General features: G+C 35.8%; 1 protein-coding gene across 1 annotated transcript; it reads right to left on the bottom strand.

The window, feature by feature from the left end:
• Positions 1-241: 241 nt before the first annotated feature.
• On the bottom strand, positions 242-10,924 carry LOC148139933 (uncharacterized). The gene is made up of 5 exons (XM_087979830.1): positions 10,808-10,924; positions 10,665-10,706; positions 4,899-5,021; positions 3,362-3,457; positions 242-2,639 (listed from the first exon to the last, which is right to left on the bottom strand). Exons 1-5 carry the CDS (start codon positions 10,922-10,924, stop codon positions 2,637-2,639), a joined length of 381 nt encoding a protein of 126 aa, XP_087835956.1. The 3' UTR covers positions 242-2,636.
• Between the last annotated feature and the right edge of the window lie 2,645 nt (positions 10,925-13,569).

Raw genomic sequence — 13,569 nt, 5'->3', positions numbered from 1 at the left:
AGGACTTTAATATCCATTAGAGACTGTCTCTTGTGTTGAAATCCCATGGACACTCAACTAGTCATTTTGTAAAGCCCCAAGTAGTGTTAGATGCCTTGGGAGGAGTTACCATTTTATAAATGGACTTACATGTTGCAGTGTACTGAAATTATTCTTGGTAACTACACAGAAAACCGACAGAGTAATGTCTTCTTACAAGCTACCACTTTTTAAAAAATGAATTGAAACCACGTTGTATTATCAAAATATTTTTATTTTAAAAATTAATGATAGTATTTCATTGGAGCTTTGTACTTAAATAATGAAAATTAAATACTGCAGATAAATTTAAAGCAATTTACAGAGAAAAACTGCGTCTACCTCAAATAGCTTATTCCAGAATGCATGCCAAAGCGAAATTCTACATTCACCGGACAATGACAATGCAACTTTCGAATTGCACATGTCGGTTCATATCCCCCAATGGTCGCACTTAATATTAAACATGATGGGCAAAATACATTTTTTTTTATCAGGGGTAACAAAGATTCTTTGGAGTCAACTCTGAGACAGTTTCAGTTGCATTACTTTTGTGCTGTCTTGATTTTACTTTGCAATATTTAGAGAAAGTATGAATGTTACCGACATTTAACAGCAGCACATTTTTTACTATTCACCGCGCATTGTCGAAAGCATCAAACTATTCTTTATTAACTCGATCCAGCTGAAAATAACGCAAATGTCAACCGAGACACCACAACAACATACAATGCACAAGTTCGTCATCCGTGCCCCGACCAAAGATAAGGCTGCAATCTGTTAAATTTAAACCATTGATGGTTTGGACCTGGGAAGTGGTCTTGAGCTGAGCTGCTCGGTGTAAGCACCGCTCGCTGGAAGTCTCCTCCTGATTTTCAGCGAGGTGGCCAGGACACAGGGAGCACCAGCGGCTGGAATCGAATGTTGCTATCAATTAAATTAATTTTTGACTCGGGATATTTTCGTATGGTAAAACATAATTTGATGATTTAAAAAAAAATCAATATTTAAAACGACTGTTCCCATTTAATTTTGGCATCCAGACAGGATCCGTTCAGACTGTCCAATCTGAGGTAGGAAGCCTTGGACACTAGCGGCGGACTTCACAATAGCACTTTGACATTTGTTCACATTACAGTCCATAACACATCAGCTTAATACCTTGGCATAGCACATTCATTGTCATAACAAGCTTATTTTTGTAAAAGGTTGCAAAGATTGTAGGAAACATTACTGTCACCTCCACCTAATATTTCTCTTGATTCTGCAGGGGATTTCTTTGTATGTTTGTTTTAATGAGTTGTTATGGTGACCGAATTATGGAAAAAATGAGCGCAATTCTTGATAACGAAAATTATGGTTTAAAAAAAAATGAGATGCCTTCTAAGTATAAACTTGGGAAAAGTACTAGTAAAGGATGAAGGGGATATTTAGTGAAAAAAGGTTCCTTCCAGGTACTCACAACGTGACCAGACGCTAACCACTCGCGTCAAGTCGTATTAATGTTTGCGCCATTCATCAACACATCTATGAAGTCGATTCGCTCTTTAAAAATTTTTTTTAGACTATTCTCATCCTTTTTAAGGATTAATGAACCACATGTTTACAAAAACTGGCAGCTGAAATAAAATCCAAAATCATTGCATCCTTCTCCTCGTCCCCACCCTAGAACAGTTAAGACCTGGCACATAGATCACGGTAGAGTTACAGAATAATAAATACATGTCCGTAAGCTCTGCAGATGCTTCAAAAGAAATTTAACTTTGACTAGCCACCATAATGATTTTTGTTTGCCTGAGCAGTAGTAGTTAGTTGCTTAAAGAAAAATAAATAAATCAAATAAATCTCTTGCATTGAGAGACTAGTGTTAGGATATAATTAACAAAATATCTGATCATGAGAACCTAAGATGAATAAGGGGCACTTATGTATTTGTCACATCCAAAGTTTGATATATGAATGGCCTTGAGATCAGATACAGAGTAACATGATCAGAGGTCACGATGTCCATTTTGAGGGCACACAGTCACTCACTTGCGGTATGACTTTCTTATTGATCAAATAAGCCTTCTAAAAATAAGCCAACTCAATTACTGCAGTGCATTAGGCTGGATGGGATCGTTTTCACAGCAAACATTGAATAGGACATAGAACAGTGCCCTGTGAGGCATCTTTGCATTGTAGGCATGACTAGTCAAAATGAGAGAGTCCTGTTAAAATGAGAAAGTTCTACTTGTGAAACTTTGTTGAACAATCATCATTGATATATCATCTTAATCTTCAAGACATATAATGTCTGAAAAATTGTACAGATATATGATATCTGCTCTAAACATATTATTTATGTGTTGAATGCAATCATTCCTTTGGTAGAATGTATGGCTGCACAGTACAAGTAATATTTATGCAAATTTTTTCAGAAATATTATTCAATTACAAGAGTTCCTATCCAAATAGATAATAAATAATAATATATAATATTAATAATTCATACTCAGGTGAATTGAAAAATTAAATTCTTCCATCAAAATAAATCACAGTGGCTTGAGATCTCCATTCAAGAAAGGGTTATTCAGTGACATTTTTGAAATATCTTGCCTCATGTAAAAGACATTGTATCACTGTAAAAGACAGGTAAAATTAATTATTATTAGGATAGAATAACAGTTATTAAAAGTTATTTTGAAACCAATGATGACTGATGTGAGAAACAATATTGGAGACTTGCCAATTTACATGCTGGAATTTCAGGAATAAGCAACCAAATTCTGTAATTAGCTTAGATTAGGTTCTCTACAGTATGGAAACAAGCCCTTCAGCCTAACAAGACCACAGCGACCCTCCAAAAAGTAACCCACCCACACTCATTCCCCTATCCTATATTTACCTCTGACTAACTTACCTAACACTATGGGCAATTTAGCATGGCCAGTTCACCTGACCTGCACATCTTTGGACTGTGGGAGAAAACTGGAGCACCCGGACGAAACCCACACAGACACGGGGAGAATGTGCAAACTCCACACAGACAATCCGCCTGTGGCAGAAATCGAACCGGGGTCCCTGGTGCTGTGAGGTAGCAGTGCTAACTACTGTGCTGTCCCAAATTAGGTGACCAATTTAGAATTGCCATAATAAAATGATCATATTACTAGAAAATACTAACAAGTCAGCAAGGTTCATTGAAGCAATTTTTTGTTTACCCAGTCACTGAGGACATGGTGGCAAATGTCTTATAGTTAGTACTTATAATATTTTAACACAGGCATTATTTTCCCGAACTTAAGAGCATAATAAAAGAGCTACTACAAATTGGTTATAACACATTAGCTATTCATCTTACCTGTGATTTCCTGAACTTATATTGTAGAATAGTGCGCATTTGTTTCAGGAACTTTTCATTGTTCACATTTGTGTTTGTGTAAGAAACACAGTTGTCCTGTGGAATAAACAAAGTGGGTTTAAGGCCCTTTTACAAGGGTGTGATATCAGACAAGTCAACAAATCAATAAGAGTGCTTCAGGAAACACAATATTTTGTGTTTCATTCTATGTGTGGAGAGGAAGCTTTAACACCATGAAGATTAAAGATCTCTGATGGACTACAAAATGCCTTCAAGCTTAATACAGCTTAGAGCATGCATATTTCAATTCCCACACTTCACTGTCCTCCAATCTTTCATAAGTATTGTCTGTTCTTTACCCAAATCTGAAGCTATCCTCCTGATAGTTTAGCTTCTACACTGCTAGTCTTGACAGTCTGGATGTCTCATTTCTAATTCATTCTCTGTAAATATGTGGGTTGCTATTACTTTTACAATATGAGTGAAAATTAGCTAACTTCAATACGTTTATATGCACTACATTTATAACAAAATGATGTTAACAGATTGTTTAAATTAGAGCAAAGTGGATAAAACAACAAGTAATGATGCCTAACATGGATTTTTAAAAAATTTATTCACAGGATGAAGGCATTGCTGGCTAGGCAGCATTTATTGCACATCCCTAATTACCCAGAGGACAGTTAAGAATCAACCACATTGCTGTGGGTCTGGAGTCACATGCAGACCCGACCGGGTAAGGATGGCAGTTTCCTTCCTAAAGACCATCAGTGAACCGGATAGGTTTTTTTCCAACAATTGGCAATGGATTTATAGTCATCATTGCCTCTTAATTCTAGATACTTTACTGAATTCAAATACCACCATCTACCATGGTGGCATTTGAATCTATGATCCCAGAACATTATCTGTGTCTCTTGGTTAACAGTTCAATACAATACCACCAGGCTATTGCCTCCCTTGATAAAACATATAAATTGTAGCCTGGCAAATGAGAAGAGGTTCAATATTAGGAAAAGTTGCTTCAAAGGACAATTAGTAATTGGCCACATTCCATGAGTCAGTAATCCGAGAGGAACTCGAGGCCTAATTTTGAAACAGCTTGACATGACAATTTAGCAAGGTTTTGAACAAACATAAATATCTGTGATGGAAGGCATTGTTTCTAACTCAAGCTGATGAGGAATCAAGATGTTAGAAGTTTCTGTGTCCAATGCGTTTTGTACAGCCTTCCCTTAGAAGATGCGCCACGCACTTAAACGCAGGCAGCTTATTAGCTGGATGCCAACAGCTAAAACTTACAAAATCCAAAGCTTGGACAGAGTTTTGTCAGAGCTTAATGAGCTAAAATCTTAGTATAGCTCGTAGTTTATCAACAAAAACAAAATTAATCATCTCCATGTTGTGCAACTGACAGCCATCTGTTAGCACTGTAGAGGATGATCTAGAACAATTAGAGACGTTCTGGCCTGTGCTGAAAGGATTACTGTCCCAGACACCATTAATAAGCCTACTTTAAAAAATAGTTAAAACTTACGCGAGAGATGTTCATTTGGCGTGCCTTTTTGAACAGTTTTTTGATGATACTTCTGACAGTGAAATGAATGTCCTTTATTTTTGAGAATCTTTCTAGTTCTGCCACATAGCAGGAAAGGTCATACTGTAGGGAAGAGAAAAATATTTCACAGAATAGCTCAATACATTTTCAAGTGGTAAATGCCAGCTGTTTCCCAGAGAACAAAACTGTTTAGCATATCCAAAAAGATTCACAATTGCTTCATGAAGCCAAAGTATTGGAAACTGATTACAAAATTTGATCTGATTTTGCTGACCTATTAGTTTCAGATGTCTGTTCATGCCATCTGCTCAGAAAATAAAACATGTTAAAAATTGAAGGTGGTAGGCTATGGGCTAAACGGTAGCACAGTGGTTAGCACTGCTGCTTCACAGCGCCAGAGACCCGGGTTCAATTCCCGCCTCAGGCGACTCTCTGTGTGGAGTTTGCACATTCTCCCCGTGTCTGCGTGGGTTTCCTCCGGGTGGTCCGGTTTCCTCCCACAATCCAAAAATGTGCAGGTTCGGTGAATTGGCCACGCTAAATTGCCCGTAGTGTTAGGTGAAGGGATAAATGTAGGAGAATGGGTCTGGGTTGGTTACGCTTCGGCGGGTCGGTGTGGACTTGTTGGGCCGAAGGGCCTGTTTCCACACTGTAAGTAATCTAATCTAATCTAATCTAATCTAAACATGGTCAATTTGTCTGTTCGGGTTGGAGGCAAGCAGGAAGGGATTTGAGGTGATTGAGGAAAGAAAACATGTTCATACTTTAAAAGCATATTGAAACGTTACTGTGTTTTCAAGTCATCATGAAAATATGGAAGAGGCTTGGTTGCTATGGGGAATGGGTGGTTAATGTAAGTAAAATGTAAGATTGTAACTTCCTTGCAGGTTCATACATTGCATATGAGGGAGACATTTTCACTGATGGTGTGTACATGCTGCCCTTTTGTTGAACTTCATACAATTTTGCCAACTCAAAAGCTATAAAAATATCTTATCAAAAGCTCCCAACCACTCTATCAGAAATGTCAGATTATAAATGATCAAATGCAGCCTTCGTATTTACCAATAGCTATTAGATTGAAGCTTGCATTAAGTTAACTCTTTGATTTTCTTCCTGCATTGTAGTCATTCGTTCAAACTACTGAGCAGAACAGGAAATTCTGACTAAGTGATAATCTCAGTAACTATGATTACGTCCTTTAGCATGATATTGTTCTCATGTTTTGGCAGTTTATTTATGATCATGCAATGTGTTAGAAAGGAAAGTTTTTGGCCTTGCTTGCCAGGAAGTGGGGAATCCCCTGACAAAAAAAGTTTCCTGCTTTATTTACATAATAATATTTTTTTAGCTGTACAATTTAGTACAATGCAAACACAACATTAAATTTAGTGACATGCAAATATCATACCTACTCACATTGTAATTCTAGATGCGGCACACGTTGCAGATAAATTCAATTTAAATACAAAATAGAGGCAAGTGCTGTCCACCTGAGGCCTGAGTGCAATTTAACTTAAAGCTTCATTTAAATGTTGCTAGCAAGGTATATTTGCCAAACCGGTGCCTTGCTGAAGTTTGTTGGTAGTGGGGGCTTATGCCACTCACTGCGTAGTACAATTTTTGGGAGTGTATGTCTGAACTTTGCAATTGAAGTTCAACAAGCAACTTACAATTCTGATTTGCAAATTTGCACTTGTAGGCAAGTGGCTACTTGCCCATCTTTAGGTTCACCAGGATAAACATATTGTACTAGGTGGGCTGTGAGAATTGAAACAGCTCCCAACTCTGATAAAGAATTGCTGCGCACTTCACAGGGGCTGGTCAGTTAAATTTCTCACCCATTATTTCTTGTTTCCTCAATTAATAACGGTTCTGTAATCTGTGATGTTAAGAGAGAGGATTGATTGTAGCTCTCAGTATGTTTATCTAATTTGATCTCTAACCTAGCAAATTGAGAGGAAGGATAACGTATTCTTTCTCATAATAATTTAGTTCTTGAAATGTTTTTCAATGATTAATGCACATTTGATTAATGCAACCTTTTGGTTAAAGACCAGTTTAAAGAGATAGAACATTGAATTTAAATTTAAAATGGCAGATGTAATGTCACAAAGTTGATCTTTGCCAGTAAGCATAATATCAGTACATTGTCAACTGGAAGTCCACTTTAAACTGCACGTAATTTTCCTTACCCTTGATTTCAATGGGAAAATATTTTTTATTTGATTCACAGGATGTGGCCATTGCTGCAGTTCAGTGCATTTATTGCTCATCTCTAATTATCCATGAGAAAACTTGGGGCAATTGAGTGATTTGTTGGGCAATTTCAGGAAGAGTCAACCACATTGCAAAGGATCCAGGTAATGGCAGCAGATTTCCTTTCTTGTTAAGGACATTGGTGACCCAGTTACATTTTCCCAAGAATCCCATTGTTTCATTGCTGCCACCGCAGAGACTAGCGTGCCATTTGAGACGTTACTAATGAATTGAGATCAAATTAACATGTTGGAATTTAAATGCACACAGCTCCATTATTGGTGCAGGCTTCTGAATTTCCAGTCCAGCAACATAAGCAATGTGCTACCTCATTTGATATGCTGATACATAAAACAGGCTGGCAATTCATTATTCTGTGTTCAAATTAAATAAAAACAAAATACTGCAGAAGCTGGAAAGCTGAAATAAAAACAGAAAATGTTGGAGAAACTGAGGGTCTCGCAGCAGCTGTGGAAAGAGAAACAGAGTTAACATTTTGAGCCTGATATGACTACTTTTAGAACAGAAGTTCTGAAGAACCGTCATATCAGACACAAAACTTTAACTCTGTTTCTTCCTTCAGAGTTACAGTTAGACCTATTGAGAATATCCAACACTTCCTGTTTTAATTGCCAAAGGTCAATTTCATAGATAAGCAGGATGTCATTTAGTCTAACACAGTTCACAGAACTATTCAATTATTTTCTCTCCCTTTCTATTTTCTCATAGGTCTGCAAACTGTTTTCTTTACAAGCATATATTTATTTCCCTAGTTGCCCAGAATTTGGTAACGAATTCCAGACCATATTATCCTACTTTTTTTGCCTTCTTGTCACCTCAGATATTGTTATCATTTATTTTACATTTACATTCTTCTGTTCACCAACCTGTCTCTCACTTGAAACAGTATTCACATAAAAGACCTTCAAGCCTTTGACTCCATTTATGAATTTTTCCCTTAAAATTCTCTGGTCTGAATAGAATATCCCAGCTTTTCTTGCCTCACCACGTGACTAAAGTGCTGAATTCCTGATACCATTTTTGGAAATTTTCTCTGCACCCTCCCCTTTTGGTTTCACTAACTTCTCAAACAAAACTGAAAAGGCAACTTTGATCAGTTTATTGGCTGCTAAGGTTGTCATTTCCATTATCTTTGTGAGAGAACAGTGAGGCAACTTGCGACTGAACAACGGAGCATATTTGACCACTAGGAGATGAGCAAGAGCATTATAGGTTATCATTTCAATACCTTCATTCCCTTTTTCTCAGAGTTGAAGCTGAGAATTTACCAGAATGAAAATCACATGGGGATGTTGAATTTAGTTTAAACCTCCCATCAGATTCAGTGGTCATGCAAAACACAATGATTTATTTCATCTGTTTTGACTTGCACTGACATTCTCAACTTTTTCTAGAACTTGTTTCACTTTCTTCTATCTTGGCTTCTGATGTTAAACAGTTCACATCAACTATTTTTGATATTTCATTTATAATCCTTAAACCTACATCTGTTTAATCACTACGGCAGGTTTTTAATCACATTAAGCAAGAACAGTAGGAATTATAACACTCCCTGAGTACTGTAAAGCACTCTAGACTAAAGAGTTGAATTGTTTAGAGCTATTGTTGATGTATAAATGATTATGGTTATCATTTAAATACCTTAATAACTTAATGTTAATTTGGATTAGTTTGCTTTATTGAAGTGGTAGTCGTCTTTAAAAAATGCCAGGCGCTTGATTTTAAGTCTATACAATTGGACTGGTTTTAAATATGTTAAAATCTCACTTTTGTTTGAAACTTTTAAAAAATTGAGTTTGAATAAAGTCTCTGAAGACATGCTACTTCAAATACTTAGTGCAATCAACTGTCTAACTCCAGGCCAAACCAAATTAAAAGGAGCTAAGTATAATTCTGGAATAATTCAATAAAAACTGTAAGTGACAAGTAAATAAACTGTTTTCTTATCTTTACCATTTTGCAGTATTTTGTGTGTGTTTTTGTTTATACCATATTTGGATTAGGTTATGATTTTTTAAGAGGTTTATTATTTCAAATTAACATTTCAGTAATAACTATGTGAAATTTGCATTTGGTTTTACAGAATAAGGTATTAAATTATTTTAAGTAAGAAACCTTTTTTCCTCATTATTAAAAGCATATTAAGCTGCAAGCTCTTTCAATTGCTAATAGTTACAATTTCAGTTTCATTGACAGTCAAATGATACAGAGATAAACAAAATTGTTTTTTTTATGCGCTTTAAGTGCAATCAGATGTATATATGACCCCATCAGCAAATGCAAAGGAAACACTTACTTCCTTCCTGTGAATACATTTGGTTGATATAGCAGAAATACAACCAGTTCAAAGGATTAGTCAACAAGTTGTAAAATAAGAAAAGCTACATTTTGGTCAAAAAGTGTTTTTTAAGGGTTCAAATTCCACATTAATGACTACAAATGGAAAAAAATAATAAGTTGTCTATCATGTCCAAAGATATGCAGGTTAGGTGTATTGGCCATGCTAAATTGCCAATAGTGGTCAGGGATGTGTAGGCTAGGTACATTAGTCAGGTGTAAATATAGGGGAGGGGAATGGGTCTGGGTGGTTACTCTTCAGAGGATCAGTGTGGACTTGTTGGGCTGAAGGGCCTGTTTCCACACTGTAGGGATTCTATGATTCTATATATTGCCTTTCAACCCCTATCTGAATTATTCATATGAATTATCTTTGTCCAAAACCTGCCCCAATTTTTATTTCTACATTAAAGTCCATTATAACATTTGCAACTTCTGGTTATTAGATTCATGTTAGAGCCTATTTATATTCGAAAGGATTTTGTTTTGTAATCTGGGATTGTGCCTTGAAATCAAAACTAAACAAATAAAGTGAGCAAAATAACCTCTCAAATTTTGCAAGGTGCCAAAATGTTTAAAGTGGAGGAATTTAGTCTCCAGCATATGCAATTGGATGGTATATTCCAGCAGATTAAATTAATCACTAACTGTTTTATGTTTATTTCACTTTAAAAGTTAACTTAATAATAAAATGTTAGTAATTTTGCAATGTTATGTATCACTAGATTGCAATTATATGTGATATATGGGGGTGACTGAGGTTCTGACTCATGCACTTTCAAAATGCAAATACTGATCTTTAGCCTTTCACTTTAACCATTTAGAAAGTTTAATGCTGAGCAGACAACCTCAATTGCTTTCTTTGCAATGTCCCAAAATGTAATTTATATTTCTGTAATTACTAATGCATTTTTATAACAGTAAAGTTAAAAGAAATTATGACTAAAAATTAGAAAGTAAGTTGACAAAACAGCGAAATGCAAGTTTTAATTAGCTGGCATCTATTCAGCACTGTCTAGAAACATACTCATAGCTGGTAGAACAGTCAAAAAGTAAATGCAATATACGCCTACAATGCCAACTGCAAAGCCTGCAATGTTTGTGTTAAATTTAAAAGATTTTGCCTACCGAATCATTTACTGGAGGAACAGACAACTGAGGAACACCATCCTGAGAAAACAAAGAGATAATTCAAACTGTTATATCTCATTTGAAATTGAAGATGAAGTCAGTCAAAAAGAAAACTCTTAAATAATACTGAATTGCCTTACCTGGAGCTTTAATAACAAATTGTCTACATCTTTTATCATCTCACGGTATATTTTATGATGATGAAGACCGGTACTGAAAGCAGCCAGGATGAAACTGTAGAGAATTATCCTGATCATTGTGGCAACGATGGATCGAAGATACACTGAAGTTTGGTGTAAGTGCTTCTAAAGAGGACTTGGTTGAAAAATGAATAGTACCTACAACAGGTGGATGACATGTATATATTCTTGTAGGGAAAGGTAAGACCCTCCCATTTAACATGTTGGAAATGTTTTGAAGCAACTGATGAGTAATCCTTTTCCAGTGGCAAGGTGCACGTACGTGCGTGCATGTATGTATATCTCTGTAAGCGCGTGTGCAAGTAGGGGGTGGGAGATAGGAGGCGCAACCAAGCTGAAATTGATCTCCATGTTGGTTAGGGAAACAAGCGAAAGTGGTAAATTCCCATGTCAGTATAAACCAATAGAGGAGCATGATAAACTCAAGCATAACATCACTTCACTCCTATCTGGAAAATGACAATTATGTTTTCTTTTTGATTTTCCATATCGCATTACCTGTCTCAGTGGACAACATACAGTCATATCTTAACTAATGTAATGAGTAATGCTATATGCATGTCATGTGCAGGTTTTTTTTTAATTTTACAGTTGTGCAGGAACCTGTTCAGAGGAAGAAATAGGAAGACTACTAAACAGATATTTTAACCAACTGAAGTTAAAGTTTAAAAGCAAACAGGAAATATATGTTTTATTGATTGTTTATTCATGTTGATTCAAAAAGTGAAAATGACTTTGGAAAGGCATTAAAGGAATGTTTTGGCTAAATGCTATACAGTTTGAAAAATAATTTGCTTGTGAGTCATATTGAATTGAAATCTATGACTTAATGTCCAATGTGTCTTGTGAAATCTCATTTACACACTCTGAATCAGAGACAACGTGGTGAAGACCACTGATAGAAGTTTAACCACTGCCTGTCACTTTTATGCACCACTTCTGCCACGGTGCGAAACCCACCAAGATTTGATTTTATGCAAATAGTGAAGGAGTATACATTTTCTTTAAACCCATTGCCCCAACTTCTGACCAGTACTAAAATATGTGTGCTATTGCTGTTTCAGATATTGCAGGTTCCAATTTCTGTTTCAAAAAATTATTAACTCTTTCATCTTCTACTATTGAAGCCTTCATGCTACTGTATTATTTTCCTCCATCAAGGTGGACCTTTATGTTATACATCTTAGTCTGGATTGGCATCAGTACCATTTCATGGTTTTCAGACATAACATAATCGTTTGTGTTGTAAGATTGTACCCCTGTCTAGCTGACCATCGATCCACTGCAATGTTGCACATTATGTCATATCATGTACACAGTTCTTTGTTTTCAGATATACATGTAAACATATATTCCTATCTTTATCTTCTAAACATATTCCAGTTAAAATCATTCATAGAAAGTATTCCTGTCAAATTGCATGGGAAATCTTAAGAGATTATTTAAAGATTTTCAAAACACATTGAAACTTTTTGATAATTTATTTTATCTTTGTTTTGAAATTATTATTCTAGTTTTCTAATTTATTCTCCTTACGACAAACCACAAGATTGTTTCAACCAGATATTTAGGAGAAGATTAATGATGATATTACAATTCATGAATTTAGTAGAAAAAATAACTAACAACTTAAAAAGCAGAAACCTTTGATCAGTTAACTGCTGGCATCTGGAACTATGACCAAATAAGGCATAACTGTGGTAAGAATTGCCCCGCATTTAAAAATGTATCTTTTCAGTGGAAAAAATGAAAGAGTTCAACACTCTTATGAATGAATATTAGTTAAATTAAGATATTTCAAACCCAGGGGGATTGATAGGAATAATTATTTGAGATGTGAGGTGCAGGAATATAATTGTCCCGTACATAAATTACAGCATAATTTCAGTGGCTCCACACATAAACTTTTTATTTTACACACAGGCTATAAAATGTACATTAAGTAACAAGTTATTAATTTTTTGAAACTGTTAAACTGTTTAAAGAGGGTGCTATACTTTGTTTTATGTCTTTCTTCCATCATTCTTTCTGCTTGTTACATTATGCCACACTGTACTGTAATGATTTGGCAGGAAATTGGGCTTTTTCTAAGTTACTTTTGGAAGCAGTTTAGTTTGTTAACCAACTCTCTGTGATTTCTCTCTTTTCACGTCATGGACAAGTTAATAATTTCACACAAATACAAATTAGGTCAATTTATTACTGCTGTTACAGTGAACATGGAGAAAAGGCTGTAAATGAACCTGATTAAATCTTCACCCTCTAAATTTATGTTTAGATTTAGATTTAGATTTTATTGTGACGTGTACTCAAGTACAAGAAGTGCAGTGAAAAGTATCTAATGTCGCCACACAGGATCATCTTGTGTACAAAGGTACCTAAATACAAAAATCTCAGGTACAAAGTAATAACAGGAACAAAGTAAGCATTACTTTCATAGAGTAAGTAGAAACTAAAAAAACAGTAACTGTTAACATTAAAATCGAACTAGAAAATTAAAGGAATAAAGTCAAAAGGTCAACAGAATTTGATGAGTGCTTACTGGGTCCCCAATCTCATGTGCTTAGCTCGCTGTCCTGGAGACCTCAGCTGCCTGTTCTCAATGCTGTCACCAGGAGATACCGGGGGTGGGGGGTGGGTAGGGGTGGGGGCGTTCATGTTTCTGGCATTAGGCCACGATACTATCACTGCCACCGAGGCTG

The sequence above is a fragment of the Chiloscyllium plagiosum genome, unplaced genomic scaffold (assembly GCF_037043375.1).
Source record: "Chiloscyllium plagiosum isolate Xiang-an unplaced genomic scaffold, Cpla_swu_hap1 HiC_scaffold_36, whole genome shotgun sequence".
Lineage (NCBI taxonomy): Eukaryota > Metazoa > Chordata > Chondrichthyes > Orectolobiformes > Hemiscylliidae > Chiloscyllium > Chiloscyllium plagiosum.
Note: the sequence above shows the minus strand (reverse complement) of the source record. Positions and strands in the feature narration are given on the sequence as shown.